The 26,832-nt window shown below is 44.5% G+C and overlaps 1 protein-coding gene and 1 long non-coding RNA gene across 3 annotated transcripts; one reads left to right on the forward strand and one right to left on the reverse strand.

Moving 5' to 3' along the window:
• The first annotated feature begins 118 nt into the window (after window positions 1-118).
• Window positions 119-8,667, forward strand: LOC146601858 (uncharacterized). Of its 2 annotated transcripts, XR_014895114.1 has the most exons (6): window positions 119-330; window positions 3,958-4,099; window positions 4,470-4,530; window positions 5,945-6,076; window positions 8,295-8,305; window positions 8,359-8,667. XR_014895114.1 is itself a non-coding variant. In XM_085299236.1 (5 exons), the coding sequence occupies exons 1-4, from the start codon at window positions 218-220 to the stop codon at window positions 6,025-6,027; spliced, it is 399 nt and encodes a 132-aa protein (XP_085155362.1). In that variant the 5' UTR covers window positions 119-217; the 3' UTR covers window positions 6,028-6,076; window positions 6,169-6,326. The 2 variants fall into 2 exon arrangements, 1 of the variants encoding a protein (XP_085155362.1); XM_085299236.1 differs by lacking the exons at window positions 8,295-8,305; window positions 8,359-8,667 and adding an exon at window positions 6,169-6,326.
• Window positions 8,668-15,314: 6,647 nt separating this feature from the next.
• On the reverse strand, window positions 15,315-19,007 carry LOC146601859 (uncharacterized). The gene is made up of 3 exons (XR_014895117.1): window positions 18,858-19,007; window positions 16,708-16,901; window positions 15,315-15,909 (listed from the first exon to the last, which is right to left on the reverse strand). It is a non-coding gene; the product is annotated as an uncharacterized LOC146601859 (long non-coding RNA).
• Between the last annotated feature and the right edge of the window lie 7,825 nt (window positions 19,008-26,832).

The raw sequence follows: 26,832 nt of genomic DNA on the forward strand, positions 1-26,832 counted from the left end.
CAGGGCGCGCCCATGGCCGGGCGGCGGCGGCGGCGGCGCGGCTCAGCTGACTGCCGCGTCCCCGCCTCCCTCCGCGGGGATTTCCTGCGGAAAACCCGCCCGGCGCCGAGCGGGGCCGGGCCGAGGCCCCATCCGAGCGGGGCGCGGTGCCCGCAGGTGCAAGATGCCTGTTGGCATCGTAGCTGGATGCAGTTTCTAGTCTGGAAAGTCCTTAAAGATGGACTTAAAGCAGCTCCTGGAAGGCAGATCCTGGAACGACAGTCCATCTAATACGGTCTTTTTCCCTAAACTGCAGCCACCAGGGACTGGCAGTAGCAGGGTAGTGTCCCGGTAAGACGCTGGAGGCGCTGGTAGGACCTTAGAGCGGCTGTTCTTGTGTAATGGGGCCAATTATATTTTGGGTTTGATTTTTCTTTTTTTTTTTGGCTTTCAACAGAAAGTGTCATTTTAGCTAAAATGTCTGCTTTCCATAAAGGAGAACATCAGTCCTTGATTAAATAATTGCATRGCTCGAAAATAAGCTCTTTAGGTTTGGAAACGTTGCTTTGGTGTCTCCCAGGAGCTGCGAACTGACTGCCCCGCGGTGAAGTCGTGCCCTTCTGCAGACCCCTGCTGCCCTCCGAACGCTGCAGCCAAAGATTCCTCTGGCATAAAACGGAGGAAGAGCTGGTGCCCGATGGAAGGTGCGATCTGGCGGCGGCCGATCTGTTACGAGGCTGCCAGCTGAAGAACTTCAGCATTCAAACTCCAGAARCGGGTTACAAGTCACCCTAGGAATTAAACCAGGAAATATTTGGGGCTGTCTGAGGGGTAAATAGCAGGTCTGATGGCAGGTTTATGCGTGATCAGTCCATAATTTGTGTGCTTTCTGCCTGTGCCCCAAGGAAAGGGAATCCAGCCCCTTGCAGGCACCCAGGGATCTGCTCTGCCTGAAGGAATGAGATCTCAGGCCTGTGGTGAGGTGCCGAATGTGCCGATTTTGAAGCACTGAGTTTTGAAGTGTAAGTGTGCGGAAGCTTTCCCCCTTCCCAGAGCTCTTTCTGAGCCAAAGCCCGTTCTTCTATGCACACGCTGGAGTCCAGTGGGGAAGCGCGAGTCTGGGCTGGGTGACTGGGACTTGCGCTGCCCCGCTGGGCGCCGGCGGACTGACCATTACTGGATGCTGAGGATACTTAGGTCAAAACCCACCTGTCTGGCCTAGCCTGTGTGCTAGCTCCGTGAATTCGACCTTGGGCCCTTGTTCTGAATTGCTGTCCTGTCCCGTCCCCGCACCCATGGCTGGTATGTTAGACGGGAGCGTACAGGATATGGGGAAGCAGTAAAAGCCACTTCTGCRAGGACAAGGGGCAGAGGTGTTAGCAGCTCGTCATGGATCTTTATTCGAGCTCTGACTGAGCCAAGCTTTTGCAAACTGCAGGACCTTACCGTGTGTATAACAAAAGCAAAAGATGAACAACAAAAAGCAACTGAGTTTTACTTCACAGAGCAATTAAAAGGAAAAAAAAATCTGCTTCATTATGCTTGTAGCTATTTGTTCCYGCAGTAATCTCAGCTCTATTTTTTTGTACCCAGAATCTGTTTTCTCTTATTTAGAGAGAAAATATTCAAGTTTTGGGGAAGCAATTTAGCATTTAGATGTGTGCTTCACTGTCAGATCTGTATCTTAGATTCTTTGAGGACAACCAAATGCCAGAACAGTGCTTGTACTTCTAAAATGGAGGAGAACTGCTTGAGAATCAGAGGGTGAACCATTTAGCTTTTAAAGAGCCGAATGAAAATTAAAGTCCTTGTAAGTTAGGAAGGGAGGTACCAAAGAGGTTTTGAGGAAAAATAAAAATTTAAATAGTCAAAGTTTTTTACATAACAGGAAAAATTGCTTCTGTCTGAGGAACATTTAAGTGTTTGCAGGAAACTGTATTGTCACACATCAGCATAGTGGGTATACTACCAAGAAAACAATTGTTTGGGCTCACTTAACTTATTTGAATCTTTTCTTTTTCTCTTCAGTCTTTCATCACAGTTTGTTTCCTATGTTCTGCRGGTCATAGGCAACATGCAGGAGTGGAACATGTTAGCTTCATAAAGAAAAGAAAGTTCTGCTGTTGCTTTCCAGTGAGTGGTCTGAACTGCTAGGCTGAGTTATGACTAGCTCATCTGTCAGTGCCTGTACTCTATGTAGAGAGGGTAAATATTTAGAGGCAATGCTTATAGACRTATAAAATTGTCTAGTTTTCCCCAAGCCACATGATAATATTTGTTTGCAGAAACAGACGTCAGTCAGCTCCAGGGCTGAGGGTTCAGATTCACAATCAAGTTACTTAAGAAATTCCCTTGCAGCAGCTGAGCCACAGAAACAGTCTTTGTGTACACTCTTATCCCCTAGCAAAAGTGAGATAATGCAGCTTAGCTTAGTCTAAAATGACAGAGGGCTATGCTGAATTATCTTCACATTGCMCTGGGCTAACAGCTCAGATGCTGGTTTTGCAGTTGTCCAGGACCTGAACTCAGAAATTCAAACAAGGCTGGAATACAGGCTTGACCTTCGGAAAGCCTAGCTACAAAGAACACCTCTCTCTATATATCTCTGCATATATACACAAAAGGTTTAAGTTTTATCCATCTGTCTGTCTGTCTTGTGTTATGTGGAACTCTGGCTGCTTCTGACTCTCTTATGTTGACTCTACTCTTCTAGTCTCTTCCTAGTCCCAGAGTTGCTGTGTTGTTTCTGAGTCATGCTGTGGTAGCTGCTGAAAACTCCTGATATTGGTGAGGATCCCATAGGTACTGCGCAAACATGGACTAAAGACTGACTTGTCTTACAGAACGCTATGAATATATTACAACCAGTCGAATTGCTGCCTGTGAGGAACCAAGGTTCCTGAAGGGGCTTGGTGTATTCTGTCTACAGAGTGGTCCACGGTTCAATGGAAGGACTGCTAGCCTTGAGTAATAGCTGGGCTTCTTGCCAAAGTAAATGCTAGGGTTTGCTGTGACTTCAGATTTGCTGATTAAGCTTAATTTCCAATTGAAAGGTAATTTGAAAACACYATAAAGACATGTTCTTTGCAGGCTTCTAGCAGATTAACTGGGGGAGAGGGGGTGTTATGAAGTGCATCCAACTTTTACAGTCAGCAGTATTGCATGATGAATGTCACCATAACCTAGAGAGAAGTAAGATAATGAAATGGATTAATTTCCTACGACAAGTAAGTGCTACCATGGCCTGGAGAGGGCTCAGAGCCAGCTGGYAAAAGTTAAAGTAAAAAGTGGGGAGTCTTAGATCATCAGCTACAGTAAAACAACTACAAAGAACATGAAATGCAGATGTATAATTTGCTAGTATGTCAAGTCCTGGATCATCATGGATTTTTGATTATCAGTCCAGTGTCGAACCTGTTTYTGTTTGTATTTTTATTGCCTTCAAAGAGGGTATCGTCAAACACTWAGTACTGGGGGCCAAGAGAAAACAGAAGCAGAACTGTATTAAAAAAGACCCTAAGATTCTAGTTTTAATCTGATAACCCTGTTGTGGGCAGTGATCTCTATAGGATATGGGAAACAAAATGGTGTTGCCCAAGGAATGCATCTAACTAATTGTTGTTGGCCTGTTCTGTACAGTTAAATAAACAACATGTCATGTACTACTTTCGTTCCCATATACAGCCAAATAGATAACATCTTTTACAACTGCAATTATGTAACATCCCAGTGCAATGATACAGAATAAAAATACTGCTTGTGGTGCAGCTTTTAGATGATCTAATTTGAAGCTTACTGATATATAGAGAAATTGTAACATATTTTTCCTCTTCAGCCTTTTTCCTCCTGAAATGGATTGCAGTTGATTGCCTTTGTGGCCAGTTCCTGGAATTCCTCATTTTCACCTCTAATTTCCTTCTGGAAATAAACTCATTCTGTCACCAGTCAAAAATATTTTCTCTAACCTTTTTTTCCTAGTAAATTCAGCATGGATGATTGGGGTCAAATTGGCAAAAGCATCGTTGTTTATACCCAATCCAGCAAAAGCAGCATCTGTGAAAAGTTCTCCATATTATTTACTCAAAGTACATGGCCCTGCATTCTGAAGTCTGATGACAAGGTAATTTTCTGCCTGTTGCTTTAGGCTTTTTGCTGAGAATAAGAGCAAAAAGACAATCAGAAGACTGGTGGGGTTTTTTGTCTGACATTTCAGAAGAATGCACTGATTTGTGACTCTGGAATAATTGCAGTTGACAGTATTATAGGGTCCTTGTTCACGCTGTCTTCTTTGTTGGCTACTCAACTGGTTTCCGTTTGGGATTTCCATGCAGGGAGCAGCACATTTCACTCAAYAGCTGCCATGCCAGCAGATATTGCGTTTCTGTCTTTATACTCTCRATGATAAAGGAGAAGGAGTTAAAAATGGGTAAATGAGCAGAAAAGGTAAAAGCTGAATTGACAATCCTGTCCTTGTTTTCTCATTCCAATAGATGGCACCAGTTCTCTTTCTAGATCATCATCTGCTGAACAGGTCAGGAGCTCCAGAATACCRTAAGTGTTTAAAAACACAGGCATCTCTGCCCTTTTCTTTTACTCTCTCTGAGTGTGAAATTTGGACCAAGAAGGCAGCAGACTAAGAAAATGTCTGAAGCTCTTGGAATGCGACACTGCTGCCACATACTGTCATGTCAGGAGAACATGGGCAGATCAACAAGCAAATGTGACCAAGGGCTGGGAGGGGGCAGAAAGCTTTACTTTTACCTAAGAATGGTCAAAAGTAAAAGTGGAACTATTTTAGAAACTTACTGACAAGGAATCAGAYAGCTATGGAGAGGAGAGAAAAAAATCACAGGAGTTCCAGGCCAGATGGAGATGTTTGGGACAGAAAAGGAGGGATGACGATCAATGTCCAGGCGAGAGTGGCGGTTTGTCAAGCGCAGCGTACTCCCCTTGGCTGGAGTGAGTCCTTAATGCTTCAGCGTATGGGGAGATCTGCAGTGCTTTAAAGCTGTAGCCAGAAATCAAGCCAGAGTGGGGCTGAGGCAGCCTCTCTGCGGAAACACTGGGGCAAAGTGGAAAGAAAAAAATCTCTAGCAAATAATACTGTCTTCTTCATCCTGAAGTACACCCTTGTCCAGCATCAGAAAAGAGCAGTCTGTGGTTCTGTACCACCATACAGSCCACAGGGAGAGAAGACCCAGGCTCCCATCATGCATTTTAACATATGGATAATGGAAACATATCTTTCTGACTGGCAAAAAGATGGTAAAACCCACGATATTTGGGTGGAAGCATAATATATGCTTGACATCATTTTAGAAGGCTTACCTCTCAACTAAAGCCTGGCGCCAAAGTGATTTTGGCACCCAGTTTTTCATGAATTTTAGTAGGAGCTAGTCACTTAAATGCTTTTTAAAATCCCCTATTGATATTTTTATACCTAAATGCCTCATTTTGTTTTTACCTCAAATGTGTATGATGTTTGGTTCAAGGGTCTCTGTGATTCCACAAACTACTTGCCTACCAACTGTGAAAATATCACTTCTGATGAGTTGTACGTGCACTCATCTCTGTTCCTCTCTTTCACACAATCTGCTATCACAGTGAACTATGCTGTACTGGCACATTTGATAGGATGATGCAAAGACCATGTCTGATGCTACAGACTGCTAAGAGAACAGTTACAATGACATGGACGTAGCAGCAATACAGAGTTTCCAAAGAGAGACCCCAGGTCACACCCATGGTCTCCCTTAAGGTTTTTCTTGGGGCATCTGCTGGCTCTAGAAGCCGTGAACACTCAGCAGTACTTCTCAAAGCTGTGTACCAGAGTGGGTTCATATCCTTGTCCTGCATTTATACTCTGAGATACTCTGGCTGCTACTGAATGCAAATTAATCTTGCAAATACACATCACAAATTGCAATATTTCTCTGATCACTTAGGGGACCTCCTTTTGCTGCAGGCTTGGCGCATCTCTGTGATGACTGTAGGAACACAGCRGTGTACCTGGAAACATACGTCCTGCAAAGAGTCTTGAAATGCTGAGTTTTCATCTGTATTCATCTTTTCTACTGAGAAATCGCTTGAATTTCAGGTATAAGCTGTCACTGTCATGCCATGCAAATCACCATTTTCTTTTCTCTCGGTGTGCGTGTGAGGTTTCTTTTGTTTTCTGGCATTTTCTAGACTATCCATGATGCAGTAATCTTACTGGGCCTTGACACAGAGGGAAGGCATGTGAACTGTTAAACTGCAAAGCATATGGGGCAAAACCCTCTTGAGGCTCCCATCTTCAAAGAGGGGTTGTAGTGGCTATCACAATACATGTAATAAAAAGGTCTTAAGTGCTGCAAATCACTTCATGAGCCAGCTAGAGYTCAGACTATGGCTGAAATATCAGAAATACCTGAGGTTCTACTTTCGTATAGTTTTAAGCCTGCTTAAGACAGCACTGCCATTGAGAGAAGTACTAGTAGAGGCATGTAGATGGGCAGATGAGAGTGAACCAGATCCGAGATTTAAATCCAGATCCATTTTTACCCAGATCAGTACCCCCACGCGCTGACTCACCGCATACTCACACAAACTTTTGTAGATGAGCGTGAAGAAGTGGCTTTGGGCAGAGAGAAAGAAGGGCTGATTCACGCTAGTTTATGCCGACGTAAACTCTGCGTGAAGCTTCAGCCTGGGTGTTTGAGAACCTTGAATCCCAATGCAGTAAATCAATTTTAGAGGCAGAAGGACCCAGTGGGATCAAATGGTTATCATCACTTGGATTTAGATGTGCATCTGTCCTGTAGACCACGCTGGGGTACCCAGGGTCTCAGTGATGGCCCTGGCAGCTCAGCTTATCTACCCTGCCTTGTGGAAGCAGCCTGGGTGTCTCTGCCCCACACAGTGGCCACACGTACAGCACTGTCCTTCTGCAAACCATGCCGAAAATCCACAACCTGTCACTGTGCTGTCGCTGAGAGAGCAGAGAGCACTGGGAAGAGTTTGGTTTGCAAGAAAGAAAAGAAAAGGTGAATTTTTCCAGAGGCTGTTCGAGTGGTAAATACAGAGGTTTGAAATTTTCGCAACCTCTTTTTCAGACATCTGAGGGCGCTCAGCACTTCTCCAAAGAGGTGGGTGTTTTCCTGGTTTGAGCCCTAAGACACACTGCTAAAATATACCGATGCCCGAATCAAAGTTAATGTCATTAGTGAGCAAAGCCTGGCCGGGGACTTAATCTCTAACATTGCCAAAAAGCGCAGTGAAGAAATAAAAGGCCTGTAGCTAGTTAAGTAGCTGCTTATGTGCTTCGATATGGGCATGCATTTAATGCCTAAGTTTTAACAGCACTTTAAAAGAACTCTTTGATCGCAGATTTCCTCTTGCGAAGCAGCAGAGTTTTATTTTTTTATTACAGTTTCAAATCTCCCCATGAAACTTGCACCAGAGAAAGATGTTAAGCTATTATAYCTGGATATTTGTATTCTGACCATCATCTTGCACTTTTCTCCCACCGTTGTGTTGTCTTTCTCTTTGAGATCTGCTTCTCGACATGAGGCAGCCTTGGCCACAATCACCAGCTATATTTATCCCGAATTTCCAAGAAAAAAGTACCTCTTCTGTGGCAGGTTCTGTGTTTAGTGGGCACGTCTGTCCAGTTCTGGAAAGAAACACACTGAATTCATTTCACACAGACCATATTACATTATTGTTTTTAGTTTTTTTTAATACGAATGAATTGTTTCTCATTTAGCTTCCCTGAATTTCTATAGCTTATTCAGGCTTCTTAAAATCTTTATTTGACTTTTTTTTTCTTCTCCACTGGGAAATCTTTAATTCATTAGTGCTTGTGAAGCTCCTTAGAAYGTGAAAAAATGTTTCTGAGTTAACTGTTATTATTACTAGTGGCGGTATGAAAAAAAATCAAGTGCACTTTTCTGAAATATACTCATTACGTGCTCTAATATAAGTGAAATAATTACTGCTACYAAAGGCTTGCTTAGCTGGATACCTCATCTCCTCAAGAAGAAAAATTTGTCTGATACAGTGGCAACGTTTTCTATACCTTTTTCATCTCTAAAGGGACATCTTGGGCTTAGAAAATTAAGCATTTTTATGTCCATCTCTGCCAGGTGCCATGTCTTTCATCCATGGAGACTTTGATTTTGGTTTTCATGCGCTGGTAATTAAGTTAAAACACCTATTCTCTTATTTATAATTCTAGCTGACAGTGGGGACCTAGATGTCTAGAATATGAGGTAAAGGCATTTCCACCCCCCGTCCCCCCGGCCTTTCTGCTTCCCTTGATASTCTCTTTCCAGCCGGGGCCAGATGCAGGGGGGGTTATCGGCTGGCGGGTCCGTCACCAGACATCGGCAGCCCCTCCGCAGGAGCCGGCCTGCGCTTCCAAAGGCGCAGCGCTCACGGGGAGCGAGGGGACGGTGCCGCGGGCAGCCGCTGCTGTATGTCCGTGCTGCTTTCAAAAGCAAGAGCCRGGCGAGGAGAGCAAAGCCGATGAGTGAGCAGACTTTATATTCGGGTTTACAAGTAAATCGATTATTGTCATAGCTGCAAYAAACTCATTACAGACAGGAGAGCTAGCTGATGTTATAGAAAGCCTGCTATTAAAAATGGTGTTTCTGGACTTGCTGAGGACACAGAAAAAAACTATTAAAAGCTCTTATTAACCCACAGGTTGCAATGTCAAAGCTAATGCCTGCTTTATACATRTTTTTTCTTTTTCTCCTTTCTTCACTTGCTTGTTCCCCTGCCTTCCTGTCCAAAGAAATGCTGTTTTCATTGGTTAGGTTGCTGGAGGATGTTCTGTRCAGGAGATAGACAGGTCATTTCTATTTGTTAAGCACCTCTGAGGTGAGCAGAGTTGTACAGGACAGAAGTGACCCCAGCAGCTTYTTTACAGTCATTCCTATGGTGCTCACTGTTTCCCTTGCAGCTGTTCTCAAAATTTCAAACTCTCTTCTTCCCGCTGGGCGCCTGATCCTTCTGCTGCAGCATACAGCTGGCTCCCACGGGCAGGAGCGAAGGGGACGAGGGAGAGGTGGGACCTGCCCTCAGCTCTGTGCAGTGCGGAGGGAGAAAAGCTAGGTTTGTGTCTGATAGCATTACATCACAAGTCCTGTCTACTAAAAATGGTTGTTTATGCAAGAGCCACCAAGAAGGGAAGAGACTTTAATGATTTGTAGGAAATATCGCTTGCTGAGCGTTTGGATAGTCACTTGAGATATTGTTAGTATATTTTTATCTTATGAATTAATTAATATTTAAGATGTTAGAGATAGGGCCCAAATGACAGACTTCCTATTCAGGTCTCATTACTTTGGTTTGACCTATTCTTCCTCAACAAAATCTGTATCAAGCCCAGGTTCAAACATCACTAAGATCTGGCACCAGTCACAACAGGGTTTTGACCCGAGGGATTGCTTTTCCTTGCGGTTTTTCTATACTGCAGCACACTAGGATCTAGGCTCTCCCCGGTATCCTATACTGACCTATAGATGGCCAGTTCAGACTTTTGCAAATACTTCTCTTTGCCCCAGAAAGCTTCCCTCTGAAAAGCTCCCCTCTGTTTATAGGCTGTGGTCTAGGYGGGTATTTAGCACAAAACCTCTTAAAAAGCCCCAGTAGCTCCTACCCTAGCTGGACACCAGGAATTTTGGCAGCAGTAGTATGTCCCAGAGCAGAGAGAGGCCGTACAGATGGGTGCTGTGGTGTCCTGGAGGGTTTTTGTGTAGAAAGCGTGAACTATAAGTAGACTTTTTAAGAGCCATTTTCTCCGCTTTATTCTTTGAAAACAAGGGGTCACTTAGGATTTCAGGCCTGCTTAGGCTTTAGCCAATAAAGTACACTTTGGAATTGAGGGGAGAAGATTGCTTTTGAAAGTGAGAGCTGGGCTAATAAATCATTTTGGTTTTGTAACTGGTTTTCATTCTAAGTGCTTCAGTGCAATATCCAAGTACCAAACCTCAAAGAGCTTCCTCGATTACAGCCAGCTCACATAAAGATATCGTTTGCTCAGAGCCATTACCCCAGAACACCCCATCCTTAAACCCAGGAAATGGAGAAGAATATGTTGAGTGAAAGCAACTAGAGGAAATTGAAGAGGAGAAAATAACTTCTGTGAGAATGGTTTTTCACAGATTAATGTAATTCATGGGCCACTTAGGCTACAGAGGACTGAACTGCTCTTGAAGCAGACACTGCTTTCACCTTGTTCCTTTGCCTGCCTCTTCCATTTTTCAGCAGTTGTTCACTAACCTCAGGGAGGCAAAGTCAGTAGTGTTCCCACATTAATAATTGAGCAAAGCAGGCAGTCAGCTGGGTAAACTCGATCTCATTTGAAATCAGAGCAGTCACTTCCTAGCTTGAGCTAAATGTATCAGAGAACTAGATGCAGACAGAGGTGGAAAATGGAATAAAAACACCAAAATCAAAAAAGCCAAACAACCTGCTTCCTCTGTGCTTGTGCTGTCACGGGTCTCAGCAGAACAGTGGCAGAAGATTGCTCTCCTGAATCATTTGGTAGAGGGATGCACCCTGGCAGAGCAGTCTGAAAGCATCGTTAGGCTGTAGGACTCCCCAGGGGTCCAAGTGCTATATCAAGGTTTCATCCTATCGCTGAAATGATGCACTGGTAATATAAAGTACATGAAGAAAAAAACCCAGCCAAATAATATTTTTATGTCGAGGAGTAAAAAAAAAGAAGACAATAAACACCTTTGAAGAATGTTAGATGCGCTGCTGGAGGCATTTCTGGAAGGCACTGGGATACCCTAGCGATGCRGGGAGTGTGAGAACGGGGCTAGGATATAGTGCTCCATGGCATCCCTTCACTGAAATGCTGCCATCTCTGGAAAGGACTGAAAAAACCTAAGACCCCTGGTAAAATCACACAGTTGTTAAGGAAAAGGGTTTCTTAGTCATAGGCAGCATTTGGGAAGAGGGCACATCATATTGTCATACCTGTGACGTTCGCAGTTTACACACAGAGGTTCCTCTCATGGTGTCTGCTCTGAAAGAGCTCGGTTTGGGATTTTCTAGAAGAAACTCACTTGTACATGCTGAGAACAGAGGGCTTCTCTGAGGTTTGTTTAGTTGTTTTAGTGGGGGAGATTGTCTATCAATGCAGTTACCAGTAAAGGCATAAACTGAGATGTCTGGGTATAGTAGGCAAAGAAATCCRATGGGAATTAATGGCAAGATGTCAGCAATCTGTAAGATACGTGATAAAATTGCTGCAGAGCCAATGGACACAAAGTGCAATGTAAAGATTTCCTTTTTTTCCTGGGATCTCTGGGGATCCTTCTGCAGAGCATCCAGGAAAAACTCTGTGAATCTTAAGTAGCGTGAGAAGGCAGACAGCTTGATTTAAGGGTGTTCAAATATCGCTAAAGGATGGGAGCATCCATCAGGACAGTGTCCTGGGAAGATGCTAGCACTAAGCATTTCAGGGYTCCTGGGTGTCATGTTCAGGGCAAGTCATGCAACGCACTGAAGCAGTTACTCTATAGAGAATTACATGCTGTTTCTAGAAGGAATAAGAATCAGGAAAACCTCCTATATTGGACTGTGCAGGAATCCCACTAATGTATACCAAAGCCTCCTTTAAAGGGAAAACATTGGCTGCAGTTGTGCACCCCATTTGTAATGCTGGATGATGCCTGTAAGGGTGACTTTCAGGGAAGCCTGGYCAATACAGTTTTTCCGCAGAAGGGAGTTTTCAGCCTCTCTCCTAAAGAGCAGAGCAAGATTGAAGCCTTTCATTTCCACTGCTTACAATTCGTTTAATTATTATTATTWTTAATGGCCTGCAGCATAACAAGAACCACAGCATGAACAGATCATGATTTTCAGATGCAGACAAAACCAAAACTTCTTTAGACAGGGTCCATCTGCATCTCCTGATCTGGGCCCATCTTTCCCTACTGGTTTTCTGTGCAGCAGCTGGCAGCGGGTGTGCATCCAGAAGTCTGGCAGAGCCAGGGGAGACACAGKAGGTGATTAACTCACCTTCAAGCAGCACAGGATTAGTGACCTGGAGTTTCTGTACGGAGAGTTTAGCTAATTGGGCAGCCAACTTGCCATTGGGACTGGGTTTTTCAAAATACTTTTTTGCATTGAGWAGTAGTTTGTCAAATATGCCTTTAAATATGTCAGCAAGGGAGCTGCTGCAGAAAGCACTACCGGCCTCATCAACTCTGCCCAACATGCTGGAGAGCCAACATGACACTGGCAGAGTCCACCACAATGGAAGAGAAGCTCCAATAATGAAGTCCAATAATTGAAGGACTATCTCTGAGAGACAGAAGAAAGGAAGAACAGAGGCTTGTCTGCCCTTGATAATCCACTCAGATGTGTGCAGGCTGGAGGTGTATGGCCAGAGGGAAATACAAGGCCACACAACATGATCCAGCTAATAAAGGTTAGAGGAAAAGAATTCCTACTTGAGCAGGGTGAGTCTTCTCAGGGAATTTCCCTGGACTTCTTTTCAAAGCTCTGTCTCCTCCATCATTCCTCCATCATGACCTCTGAGGCTTTGATTTTCCTTCTCTCTCTCTCTCTCACACACACACACTTTTTTTTTTTTTTTTTTTTTTTTTTTTTTTTTTTGGTCTTTCAGTTCTTGTCTGTTTTGTTTCTGAAAGAATGACATCCTGGCCCCTAACATTTCTGCAGGCAACACACACATTCCATAAAGCTCTGTGTTACCAAGGAGAGAGAGAGAAAAAAAAAAGTTCCTCATAATTACAGATGATTTGATCATTCCAACATTTCCACCTCTTCTCAGAAGCTTTATTATCATAATTAATTTTCTGGCATCTATTCACAGCTCTAGGCATTTTCTCAAGCTTTTAAACATACAGTAATTCTGAAAGCTTCACTGCTGTATTTCTTTTCCTCAATTTACTAGTTATAAATTATTTGCTAGTAGTCTTTCCTGTGGCAAAGCAGATAAGGTATATTCCTCTAGTCTCCACTGTAATATCTTGATGTCCCAGAATCTCTGCTTGACCACACTGCTGTGATAAAAGGTAATGGCAATATCCTCAGTTTGCAAATGGGAATCTGGGATATCCTGAGACTAAGGCTCATATTTTTGAACATTTGGCCTTCAGTGATTTGCTGAAGGTGTCACAGGAAGCCAGTGATAGAAACGGGAATCACACACTGGTATCCCAAGACCATGTTCGCTCTTGGGGCAGCTCGATTCTATTATCTTCCAATAMATTTGTTTTGCCTTTTGTAAAATGTGCTGTGATTTCCAGTCCACTCACCACTTTCTCAAATATCTATAAGGAAAGATGAACCCAGAAGGATTTTAAGAACCAAGGATCCTCAGACAGGAATTGTCTTCTGTATGTCTGATGGGAAAAGATCTCTTGCTTAAGAGAAATCTAAACTCTGATCTGAACTGYGGAGTGTGAACCATACCTATGTATGATAACACTTTTCTTGAATTTCAGAGAAAGAGAGATGATCTGAAATAATGTTGGGTTTTAACAGGTAACTCAGCTAGTTTGGCTAACATTGCCAAACAGAACSTGAGTCAGAAGTCAGGCTTCAGTCTATGCAGATCTTGGCCAAACATTATCAATTGGGCTTTCAGCACAACTAGAGCACCACTGAAACACAAATCTAGCTAGATGGGTAAACCATGTTGTATGCAACCATGTATCCCCAGGGTTCTGATGTGGGCAGCTTTCCCTGATGTCAGAGCAGGGTCCTCCAGCTCAGTGTCACAAATCCTGAGGTGTTTTAGTGTGAGGAATTGGTGAGCAATGTGGCTGGCTCTCCAGGTCCATCACAGTGTGCTCCCAAGATGGCYGTGGGAGAGGAGTAGTCACTGTGCCCATTGCTCCTATAGGGAGCAGCTTGCCAGACTTTAGTGGCRTCCCCCAGGACTCAGAGAAGACAGAGTGCCTCCTCAGCAAATTTGCGGATGATATCAAGCTGGGAGGAGTGGCTGACACACCTGAGGGCTGTGCTGCCATTCAGAGAGACCTGGACAGGCTGGAGAGCTGGTCGGAGAGGAACTTCCTGAGGTTCAACAAGGGCAAGTGCAGGGTCCTGCACCTAGGGAAAACTAACCCTAGGCACCAGTACAAAGCTGGGGGCTGACCTGCTGGAGAGCAGCTCTGCAGACAAGGAGCTGGGAGTGCTGGTGGATGACAAATTGACCATGAGGCAGCAATGTGCCCTTGTAGTCAAGAAAGCCAATGGTCTCTTGGGGTGCATTAGGAAGAGTGTTGCCAGCAGGTCGAGGGAGGTGATCCTGCCCCTCTACTCAGCCCTGGGGAGGCCTCATCTCGAGTACTGCATCCAGATCTGGGCTCCCAGGGACAAGAGAGACATGGAGCTACTGGAGAGAGTCCAGCGGAGGGCTACGAAGATGATCAGAGGGCTGGAGCATCTGCCCTCTGAGGAACGGCTGCGAGAGCTGGGCCTSTTCAGCCTGGGGAAGAGAAGACTGAGGGAGGATCTGATCAATGTGTACAAGTACCTGAAGGGAGGGAGTCAAGGGGACAAACTCTTTTCAGTTGYCCCGTGTGACAGGACAAGAGGTAATGGGCAGAAATTGAAGCACAGGAAGTTCTGCCTGACCATGATGGGGAATTTCTTCCCTGTGAGAGTGACGGAGCACTGGMASARRTTGCCCAGAGAGGTTGTGGAGTCTCCTTCTCTGTAGATCTTCAAGGGCCGTCTGGATGCAACCMTSTCTAACATGCTCTAGGTGACCCTGCTGAGCAGGGAGGTTGGACTAGATGTTCTCCAGAGGTCCCTGCCAACCTTACTGACTCTATGATTCCATGACACTGTGGCTAGTAATACACTACACAATTCTAAATATTTTGACTTCAGTTACTGTAAATATAGCTTTATATATGAAGCGGGTCAGAACTTAAGACAAAAGCATTTGCCTTGAATTAATTGAGCTAGGTCTATGTCAGTCTGTGCCTCTGTCATCAAGTGTGTTACCAGCAAACTTCACCTGTGCAGCATGAAGTCTGATAAAGCTCTAATGGCACAAGAAACGTGCACCGTTTGGGACCATACTCACAAAAGTACTTTCCTTCCTCTACAAGAGAATGAAATAAAACTGCTTTTCCCCAGCAGCAGCTCCCTCCCTGGCACAGGAGGCTGTGGCTCCCTGGGGCACGATGAGGGCAGCACCGCGTTGGCCCAGCACCAGCGAGCTCACCCTCCCACCCAGCCTCTGCACACGAGAGCGAAAGAAATCCGGCCCCTTCTTGCCAAAGTGCTTTGGGATGAAAGTGCCTGAATTGAGGAGAAGAGAGATATTCTGCGCAACAGTGTTTCTTTGTTGCAAATAAAGGAGCCAAATTTAATGCAGGATACAAAGCTGACCTTGGGGTGAAAGACATAACTGAGTCTCTTCAGAGGCTGCCCTCCCACCCCCAAGCCAAGCCGAGCAAATCTTTGATGCATTTACATTCAAAAGTGAGTGAGAGCAAAAGCACCCTCACAAATCGTTCCATCTAGAGAATAAAACAGCTGAAGCAGCAAAGGGTGGTTAATGGGGGTTTCACAGCAGATACTGGTATAGGACAACTTCTCCATTACAGTTTCTTTCCTGATTTACAAATAAGACTTTTATCCACACAATAATAGTCATAGAAGAACGAATGAAGCTTAAAGCTGAGAGAAAGAAATCACATTGTGGAGGCTGTTCACAGCAACTTCTTTTTTTTTTATCCAATTAAAAAAAGAGAAGTTAACACCTGTGCCTGCTTTGCTATGCCATTTTTCAAGTTTGCAGTTGTTCTCAGGGGAATCAAAGTGACAGATTTATGTAAAGTTGCAGTTTGGGTCTTTTTCTTGCCCTGGAGCAAGGCTTTTATCCAAAGTTCTTCTTCCCACCCTTCATAGGGGGAAGGTGAGGAGGAGGAATGCATCACACTAAAAAAGGCAAAGAAAAGGCACTTTCACAGCTGTTCCTAGCAGCTGGGATAAATTTAATCAGAGCTGGAGATTAACATACATCTCTGTGAAAGAGAGGTTCTTCCTTCCCCTATGGTTATGTTATCACCTATGCAGCAGACAAGGCTCTGAGCTGAATTTCAGCAGAAAATTTACAGTAGGAGGATGGATGGGCTACAAGTGGCTTTGTACTGTCTGATTCCTTGTATCTTCTGTGGTGGGGTGGCTACCCAGGCAATTTCTTTGGACTGTCTACATTGCAAAAGCTCCTGCTAGTGAGTTTTTKGGGGTTTTTTTTATGGCATTGGACAACCATTTCCCGGAAAAATGAGCTGTAAAGCTCTTAGTTCTTTCCGTCCTTCTACCTGGGGTTGATAATAGCAGAGATCTTTCCTGGTATCTCWGCAAGTGCTGAGAAAAATACACACCCACACAGGCTTACTCCTAGTTATGTCTGTTAATTATAGCAAATCTTTAGTAGCACAATAATGTCTAGTGTTTCCCAAGCGTCCTGCTTTAGCTTGGAGTGGTGAACCCTGAGAGGTAGTTTAGAGTTGTAGAGAGCAGTTATTGTTTGCTTTCACTGCTCAGCATGCTAATATCATTAATTCTCTATCCTTAAATCATTAAATCCTACTTTGGAGGTAGAATTATTAATATCTAAATAGACTTTTCTATGATGCTTATCTGCACGTTATCTGAGTGCCTTAAAAATGTGGATGGATGTATAACCACAATCCCTTAATGCAGTGAGGGGATGGTACCAATATCACCTACCAGGCTTGCCCTTGTGGTTCCCAGATCTCATCCTTCCAGTCCATCTCCTTGTCCATCCCCACCTTTCAGCCAGGTATGAAGGCCTTGTGCTTACTCTAGGAACAAAATCTTCAACATGAGCAGAACAAGACATTGCTCTTTAGCCTTACCTGGTGAAAATAAAAGACTCTTGAAATACTTTCTTCAGAAATCTCCTGGAAAAAAAAGCAAGAAAAATGTGATGTTTAAGCCCAAAGTGTCAGTGTGGGCACTTCAGGAGCAGCTGAAACAAGGAAGAGCCAGGCAGCTTTGCTAAYGGGAAATACAATCCAGTGAATCATTTGCTCACACTGCTGCTGGCCTCTGCAGCCCTTGCTGGCTCTCATACTAACAATACCCGCCTTAGACAAGTGTCATCAAGTCCTCAGGTCATGGATAGAGCAAAGCTGCCTTGGGCCTGACGTAAGGCTTTGTGCCAGCCTGCTTTCTGCGCGTAAAGGCACTGATCAAGGGTACAGCAGCATGGGAATCAATCTTGTCTGTTGAACTGCCAATTGTGTGGATGTGTTTTGGTCAGCCACGACTGCTTCAGAAGTAGAGGGGTTTCCTGCTTGGCCATGCTGATGATCTGCAAGAGCAYCTCATTGCAGGGAAGTCAGGCATGGGTAGGCGCAGGACCAGGACAGCAAAGTTTCCCACCAGCAGCACAACCCTCACAATCGGCATCCAGGCAAATCYCTGATTCGCGGTAGTGATTTTGTGCTCTTACTTTGTCCACTCAGCTCTTAGGGGAAGAAATTCCTTGAGCTCTGAGTTGGGCAGACAGTTTTGCTCAGCAAAAGRGCTAACTGACTGCTGAACGAGGACATGTTCCCCCCATGGGGGAGCAAGCTCTGGGACAGTTTCACAGCCGTCACCATGCACTTGTGTCAACTTACAGAGCTAAGCACCATTTTTTTAGCCGTGGTTGAGGACAATTTCCAAACTCTGAATAAACCTCCCACATAATGGCAGGGGGGRACGTGCTTCTGTGCCAACTGCTCCGCAAACAGTATGTCTTTGTGAAGGACGAGGGAGCCCATGTTGAAAAGCAGGCCTGAAGAGCAAGGCACAGGAAAAGACAGCGCTGATGAAGCAGGGGCCTTGGGTCGTTCTGTGAAGTTTATCTTGATGCTTTGATGCTTTCTGTCACCCAAAAGATTGTGATGAAGTGGCAGGCATTTAGCAGAGAGGAATAAAAAAGATGAGAAGGTGTTTGACTATGAGAAATGACTTGGCTAAATAGCAATGAAGGAAGAGTGTCTACACATGCATGTGGGTGTTTTTATGAAACATGAGGCATGTCACAAATATGTAAGCACTCACAGTAGCACTTAAGGAGAGAAACTCATTATCAGARTGATTCTGGTGGATGGGGAACAAGCAGTTCATGGTGAGTGGGCAGGTTTCTTGTGTGTGTGGATGGACAGTGGTTTGCTTGGCTAATGCACAACGGGAAGGCTGTGAGACCTCGTGGTAAGGGGGAGAGCTCATAGACCTAGCCCAGAGCCTAAACTGATGGGCAAAGAGGGAGAGCATGGTGTGCAAGCCAAGTCCAGCTTTTAGTAAGTATGAGAGRCCGTGAAAACTGGCTGGTGTGAGACTGCCAGGGGAAATGTGTTTTTAYAGAAGGGCTCATATGGGGAAACGTGGTGTTTCTAAAGGTGTTTTAATTTGGACACCTGAAATCAATGGCCACCTAAAAAATAATTTAAGCACCTAGTTCTCCTTTCCTTTTTCCCTTTTGATACCTATTTCAGTAGTTTCCTTCCACTATAAWAAGTTCAATAATGCCTCAAGTTAAATTCCACACTTCTTGATTCCTTCATTTGCTTCTTTTTTACCTTAAATTTTCCTTTGACAACCACTTCCTTTGCTGCCCCTTCTCTCCCACCCTGAGTCTTTTCCTGCCCTTCTTCCCAATTCACTGCCTTTTCCCCTCTGTCTCTGGTTTTCTCCTTGGCTCTTCATCTCTTTGTCTGCTTCAGGCCTCCTGTTGCTTCCTATTTCCCTAATCTGGGACTTTACCCAAGCCGCCGGATATCTCCACAGTAATCTGTGCTTTGCCCCCTTTTCCTCACAGGTTTCCCTCTCCAGATGTACAAACACGTCTGCACACAATATATGCCTACCTCCAGAGCCATGAGGTTGGGACCAAACCCATGGAGAGAACTTGAGCTCCAGTAGGATTCATTCCCCAAATCTGGGGCTCCTTGGTTTCCAAAGACCAACAAGGACAACAGGCAGTAGTGTCCCTTAGCACACTCCTGGAAAAAAAAGTCAGATACTTCATAGATTAGTACAGTTTGTGAAGAGAAATGTGCTGCAGATGAAGCACATGTTGTCTTACAATGGAAAATATTTAAGTAAAAATTGCATAAAGGTGTTTTGCAAGAGGACTGTCATATACCATGAGACAAGTTCACTGGAAAGAACAKCTGTAATGAGAAACAAATCACACTGACCTTTTCTATAGGGCTTGAAAGCAGGTTTCTTTGGAGTTGAGGAGATTCATTTGCCCTCCAGCAGTGGAAGAATTAAGATGTTATGTTTAACACAAACAAGAGAGGTTTAATCCCAAATCCTGATGTGAGAGCACTCTGTGTTCTCTCAAAAGTTCAGTAATTCCATAAGCAAGATGGACAGTTGGGTTATTTTAGTCTTGACGAAAGCAGGGGAGGAACATAAGGGACATCAAAAAGAATTAACTCATCGAAGTAAGAAGCCAGTTGTGAAAACTGAGCACAGCATGAGTTCAATTGCATTAACTATATGTTGTGCCAAGATTGCTCATTATAGATGCTTCTTTTCACTTTTAGTTTTATCCAGGCAAAGTGCAAGAGGAAAAAGAAGAAAAAAGGCTGGTCTGCGTGGCCCATCMCAAGTCAGAGTGACACAAGCTCCAGGACACACTGCCCACTCCTGTTCAGTCTGTRTTAACATTACTCATAATTCACATTAGTATGGGTCCTAATGAGGTTCTCTGAGGTCAGATTTTTTTTAAGAATTCTGCGGGCTGAAAAGCTGTATAGCAAGAGATTTTTGTCTCCAGAGACCTGCCTTTGTTGTATTTACWTGCTATGCCTACAGCCTACAGCGACAGAGCCAGTTTGAGGACAGGAACACCTTGTCCCTTTTGAAAGGCAATCCCTCCTTCCAGCCCAGATTTGTCCCACTGTTGCTCTGCTGGGAACCATGGAGAAGTCAGCCCTGGAAATCTAGTGCCATTTAAGAGTCTTAAATCCAATTTGGAAGCAGATAGTATCAAAAGTGTTACTTCTAGCTGTGATTCAAAAAATGAAACAKATTCAGCTCTTTGAAAATAGAGGAGGGATGGGATAGGAATCCTTAAAACTTGTGCTTATAAAGAAAAGGCAAAATATTTTACATCTCCACTGCTTCTTCTATTTCCATACTTGAGATTGAAGTCCTACTATATCGCTCCTACATTAGGATTCAGGTACAAGATGACTTTCTTCATCAGTTCCAAGCTGATCCTGCAGCTGAAGCGAGCTAGGACAAATGATGGAGTATGGAAGGGATRATTGCTCTCAGCAGAAGGACCACAGCTCTAGGAATCCTTCCCCAAACCAAGTCTAGGACCAAAGAGCAAACTGTACTTTCTCAATCCCATCTTTCCATAGGAGTGACCAAAACAAATTGCTCTGTACTTGTGCAGTGTTCACTAGTGGAATAAACATGATTCTTGGATGAAGAATCAGAATATCAAACTGAAGTGGTGTGCTCCCTCTACTTGCAGGTAACCTCTACCTCTCTTTATGGAGAGCAGTTTCTGTAATAAATTGTGACCATTTCTGGTCTTTGCATGAGAAAAAGGTGTTGAAAATCCAGGGCAAGCAAGCTACAGTATTGATGGACAGTCTGCCACCAAGTGAAAGATACTACATGTATTTAAGAGAATTTATCTAAGAGCTGACTTGGATTAATGGATTATAAATACCTAAATTGGGGGAAGATTTCTAATAAAAGGCTTCTTTCACCTACCAGACAAAAGCACAATATAATCCCATGGCTGGAAGCTGAAGCTGGGCAAGTCCAGAATGGAAAAATGCACAAACTTTCAGCATCGGAACAACTCACCAAGGGATGAACTTGCTTCTCTACCACCTGAGGTTTTATAGTGAAGGTTGAATGTTTTTCTTCAGCTCTTGCTTCACCTCAGTCGAATGTTACGAGCTTGATGCATGAGTTCCTGCGTAATATTGTCTAGGCAATGTGGTCACATTAGATATTCCTGATAGTCCCTCTGCCTCTAAAACCTCTGACTCGCAAGGGTCAGGCCAGGGTTTACGCCAGGGGTGGGGGAATTAGACATCTTTATTCTTTCCTTCTCAGCTGTGGGAATGATATGTTTAGATATTTTTCCCATYGCCAGTTGTGTCAGTAGTATGTATTATGCAGATGTGCGTCTGCTGGGAGCTATGCTCAGACAGCACTTTTCACACTGATTTATGAACAGATTCCTAGCACAGCGACTTCTATTTTCTGCTGACTTGGGCTGGGATCAGCTGCCCTTTGTTGTTATTTTTATTCTTGGACCTGTAGTTGTGGCTCACAAACCAGGTGCTGCAGAAACTGAGACGAAAGAGGCCCTAGCCACAGTGCTATTGTGTAAGAGTGCAGCATGAAGAAAGTGGTGGATGTAGGTAGCAAAGGGAGCCTAAGGAAGAGATGGATATTCAACATGATAGGTAGTGATGGGCTAGAAAAACAGTGCAGAAAACAGTGCATGCAAGAACAAAACCAGGTGGATAGTAATGGACCAAGACTGTGGCTGCCCAAGGTAAGGTGCTGCAGGACTCAAGACATAAGAAGAGAGAGGCTTGAACAGTATCATTTATGAGTGGTAGAAAAGGCCACATCTGGGAAAAGCTATATGGAAAGTGTCTACAAACCCTTGCGAATGGAGAGAAAAGTCCAAGTTGAGGATGGCATCCAGATTGTAAGCCCAGTTTGTAGGTAAGAGGAGGTGACACAGCCAGTGRTTAAGGGAAAGAGAAAGGTCTGCTGGCATGAGAATAGCCAGCCATCCCCAGGCATCAGAGTGCCAGGCTGACATTGGAGCCCCCTTGGGTAGGGGGAGACAGCTGTGGAGGACAGAGGTCCATCTCTGAGTGGGACCACATTTACAGTGATGGGATCCATCAGGGATCGAAGGCAGAGGGAGATGAGAGTGAGATCTTGTGGGACCTGTGCACAGTGTGGGCAGGATGGGGAGAATGGGCAGTGCATCCAAGGGGCCAAAGGGGCCAAGGAAAGGTAGAAAGAWTTAAAAAAGTGTGTAGGCAAAATTCTTCCTACCTGTTCTTTAATCCTCTACTCACTTTTCCATTCAATTTTTAAGCAGTGTAAAGAATTGCTTTGTCCTGTGGATGCATAAAGCAGATTTTTGCAGAACTCTTGGAGGTAGAAGTGTATTCCAGCTGATCCCCAATGATAGATCTTATTTATCCATGGTCATAATAACTATCCAAAAGGAAGAAAGAACCTGAAGGAACTAAAAGGAAGATTTGGCTARAGAGTATATATATGTATTTTTTTTGATAGGAATCACCCATCCCATCCCAGCCATTGGTGGAAAAATACTTAAATATGATGGAACAGATTTCAAAACGTATGAGAAGAATGACTCAAATTARAGAAGCATAGAAATAAGAAGGTAATGAAAACATCTCTTCCTGTTGGACACTAAGATAGCCAAATATTCGTCTTCGTAGATTGCCCAGTTTAAAGAGGGGTGGGCAGAGGGGGAAGAAATCTGGCTTTGATATTTTGTACCCCAGACTACAAAGGAATCACTACGGACATATAAATAAAAGACAGCTGGGTTGAGGTTTCAGATCACCTACACCCATCAGAAGGCAGCCAGACTCGCAGCACTGTGCTCTTTTGTTCGATACCTTGACTAACACTCAACTTCGTTGATACTTGAAAGGCAGAGAGACAGAGCAGAACTATGCTATATTAAAAGGCTTAAATCACCTGCATCGCCATAGAAACAGCGAAGAAAATGACAAAGCCCAGAGTTTTCTTCACCTTTGGTTTAAATATCTGTAAAGTTGTATGAAAGAGAAGGAAGAGATCCTGCCGGGAAAACCACAAGTCTGTCTCAAAGACTATGATACTATCGAAGAGGAGGAATGAATGAATGATTATGGCACATGCACGAGCGGCTGCAAGTGCAGCTGGGGCAGTAACTGGCTCTGTTGATGCTCCTCTGATTAGCTAGTTTTGGCTACAGCACTTGTCAGAACCATGCTGAGTTCACAGGGGAAAAAAAATTCCCCTGCACTGAGGAACATCTCGCATGAGACTTTGGATCCTTGTGGAGAAACAGCAAAAACGGACTTCAAGATGCACTCTCCAGGAAGGGTTTCTAAATCCTTATGTCATATCACTAAATCCTTGCTATCCAGAGCTGGAAGAGAAAGGACTCCTGAAAGGATTCAGAGGTTCTTCCTTCCTTTCACTACCTCAGATGCCAAGGAGGAAAGAGAAGAAAATTGGCAGTGCTTCTGTTGAGAAAAAATTAAGAGCAGAATTCCATTAATCGCTGTGATCTCAGTGAGGAGGATTATAATTCGTTATTAAAATACTGATCTAAAAGTGATCTTACACACTCAAGAAAAACAACAAATAGCCCAAGGGACTGATGTGGCTGTGATGGGAATGAAAGGTTACACACTGGAGGGTGTCAGGAGAGGTTCCTGACAGTGCGAGATCCCAGGTGGGGCTGTATCAGGACGTGTGGTGGAAGACGAGCCACCCCGAGCACTTGGAATGATACTCGATATGGCACTAACAAGCCTTTAAAATGAAAGGTATTTTTATTTTTATATGCAGATTAGTGCGAGTCCTGAGCCTGTTCCAGAATTACAGCCGAGACACTTCAGCTCACTTGGCTCTGAAGTCAGCTCCACTGGCTGTCATTGTAGCTTCAAAATTTGGGAACAACCATTGCTACAGGATCACAGAGAAATTCAAAAGAACATTAATGACTCGCTTCCACACACCAGTAATCACCACCAAAAAGAAAATTGCCAGCAAAAAGAGAACTTGATACCAGCAAATGTGATTATGTTTTCTGAGACAGCCCACAAATTCCAACATTGTGGTCAAATATATGCATTTTGATTTAGTCTGTTAACAGTAGCACTAAGGAAAGTCATCTCCATGCTTTGGATCCAAACCGCCTTTGTCCCTCCCCTTCTCACCCTGTCTTCCCTCCCAGCTGTTACACGGTTGCTACCCGAACTGTGAGCAATAGCAGAACAGGTCACAGCTTAGACTCGGTATTACCAAAGTGATTTGAGGACCAAATAATCATTACTCACATGTTTACACACAGTAAACAGAGCTGAAGCTCAAATGTGACTCTTCTACCCAGAAGATATCAATCTCTTAAATATACACTGAAGGAATAGTGAAACTTAGATYTCAGTTGAGTAGAAGAACTTGGCTCCCAGGACAAAATCAAACATACAGTTGCAGACTTCTCCCAGCTCCTGGAGCTCTACCTTCTCAGTAATATTGTGAATAATAACACACCTGCATAACACTGCCCACACCAAACCTGGGATTCAGCTGCTGCTGATGCTGTCAGGCTCCAGTGCCAGTTGTGGTGTGGAGGGACACTCACCTGTGATGGGCTTCACATCTCTCCCTTRGCTTGTTGCACTTCCCACCCTCTCTATGTGAGGGTACATCTTTGCCTGAGTCTCCAAGAGCTGCTTCAGAGCTTCATCTGCTGCCGACCAGGTGAATGTGTGGCTGCCTTGCATACACGAGTCCTGGCCTCAGACCTTACCTCCTGGCCTGAGGCAATGGGGCAGGACCTGCCTCCTCTGTCTCCTCCAACCCACCTTGCATTCCTCCACAGATCCTCTTGCTGGGGAACTCTCCCGCAGGCACTGAGGTTTGGAGGTCAGTGCTGTCTCATGGGAGAAACTGAAGAAACCTTAGGAATAAATTTTATTTGCAGAAATATTTGCCAAGGAGAGTCAATATTTTGGGGAACTTTCCAAAGTATTCCAACATCTCGCAAAGAGCTACTGTACCTAATGGGGAGACAGACTGAAGTGTTAAATAAGAACTGGGTACAGTTAAAGCAAAAATCTCAGTGCTTTCATGGTTCTCACAAATTATTGCACAAAAATGCCTTGGGGAACACCCCAGCCTTGTCTGAAGTCAACAGTAATCTCAAGACTTTGTTTTCTTACATAGTTCTAATGTGCGTATCTAAAAATCTACTGAAGGAGGCTGTGAAACCTCTTTTTCTCCATCAATTTTGGCCTCTTAATTTCCAAAACAAAAGCAGCTTTTTCTGGTGAATAACATTAAAAAAATTATTTAGCTGCTTGACCTATGGGGATTTCCTGTGGATATTTTCTTTAAAAAAAATCCTTTGTGGCTTACTCTATCCGTTTTTTTTTCTGAAAAGTTATGAAACAATTTGTTGATCTCTGAGAAACAGATTTAAAATGTTAGCAAAGCTCTAGCTGTCATTTTGGAGTTTTTGTCAGAAAAAAAATTTAAGTCTATTTCTGTTTTGGCAAGATCTGACTTTGCTGTTCTTCCAAAAAGCCACGATGAAATAAAGTGTGGGACCTGGTCGTTATGAAACATGAATACTATCTTTAATAAGCTGTTCAGCCCATATTTTACACACAGCTGAGTCTGATGAAGTTAACCCAGAGAGAGATGGTTGTCACGGGGAAAGTCTTCCCTCCCTGGGATGAATTTGGACCAGTACTATTTAACTTTCAATTCAATATTTTGCATCTGAGAATGTCAGTCTTGTGCAAGGACCGTCTATGGCAGGCACAGCATAAACCAAGAAAAGGCACTACGTGCTCCCAAGAGCTCCCAGCATATGTAGAGGACAGGAGATGCAAGTAGATAAAGACAGATGGGTGGAGGAAGACATTAAGGGGCTAAATAGGTCAAACTTTTATTAACTGTCACAGCTAGGAAGAGTTTTAACTGGGACTAAATCTGCATGATATGTACATTCTGAAAAAAAGTTTTTAAGTGTCATAAGCCCCCTCCTGACCCTGTTATCTGCAGTGAGAGCAAAAGTAGGAAAGGACAATACTGTAATAGAAAGAGGTGATTTCAGCCTGTGAGTGGTGCTGGGCCCCTCCAGAGAGATTCAGGAGACGCTAACGCGCTCCAGAGCAGGACGTGCACTGGGATAGGGGTCAGTCTCTGAGCTGTTCTGCAAAAGCTGCCTCAGCCAATTCTTGGAAGAAACAGTGGGAAACGAAAATATATTTAGACCCAGGTTTATGTTTTTACCTTTCTCACCAGATGCATTTTGAAAATCAGTTGCAGGCTCCTAGGAAGAGATGCACAGCCTCCCCTCTTCCACYGGTCCCTCTTGCCTCCTCTTCCAGCTCACACCCCACGAGCCACCCTATCACTTCCCAAGGTCTCGGCGCTCCAGTGCCCATCTGGGGCTAGGGGGATGCCCAGCAGCACCTGTCCCCATGCCAGGGTGCCGCTCTCTACCCTTCTGCAGAAGGGCATCTCTGCCCTTTTGCATCTCTCCTCGTTGCACTTCTGTCCTTTCCACTGCTTTTGCATCCGTCCTCTTTGCAYCCCTCCCCTTCGCATGCCTCCCTTTTCACCTCCCCCTTTAGCACCTCTCTCATTTACAGCCCTCCCCTTTGCATCTCTGCCTTTCCCTTCCCTCCCCTTTGCCTCCCTCCCGTTTGCATCTCTACTCTTTGCACTTCTACCCCGTTGCACCCCTGCTGCTTTGCATCTCTGCTGCTTCGCCCCTCGCTCCGTTACACTCCTGCCCAGTCGCATCTCCGTCTCTTGCATCCCGTCCCGCTGCACTCTTTTTTCCCTCCCATCCCTTTGCCCTTCTGTTGCTTTGTGCCCCCGTCCCTTTCCACCTCTGCCCCGAGTTCCTTTGCTCCCTTGTCCCTTGGCACCCCCGTCCCTGTGCAACCCCATCTCTTTGCACCCCCGTCCCTGTGCAACCCCATCTCTTTGCACCCCCGTCCCCTTGCACTCCCATCCCGTTGCACCCCTGTCCCCGTCCCTGTGCAACCCCGTCCCTTTGCACCCCCGTCCCCT

Source organism: Rhea americana, unplaced genomic scaffold (genome assembly GCF_003343005.1).
Source record: "Rhea americana isolate MKP2758 unplaced genomic scaffold, rheAme1 scaffold_1, whole genome shotgun sequence".
Taxonomy (NCBI): domain Eukaryota; kingdom Metazoa; phylum Chordata; class Aves; order Rheiformes; family Rheidae; genus Rhea; species Rhea americana.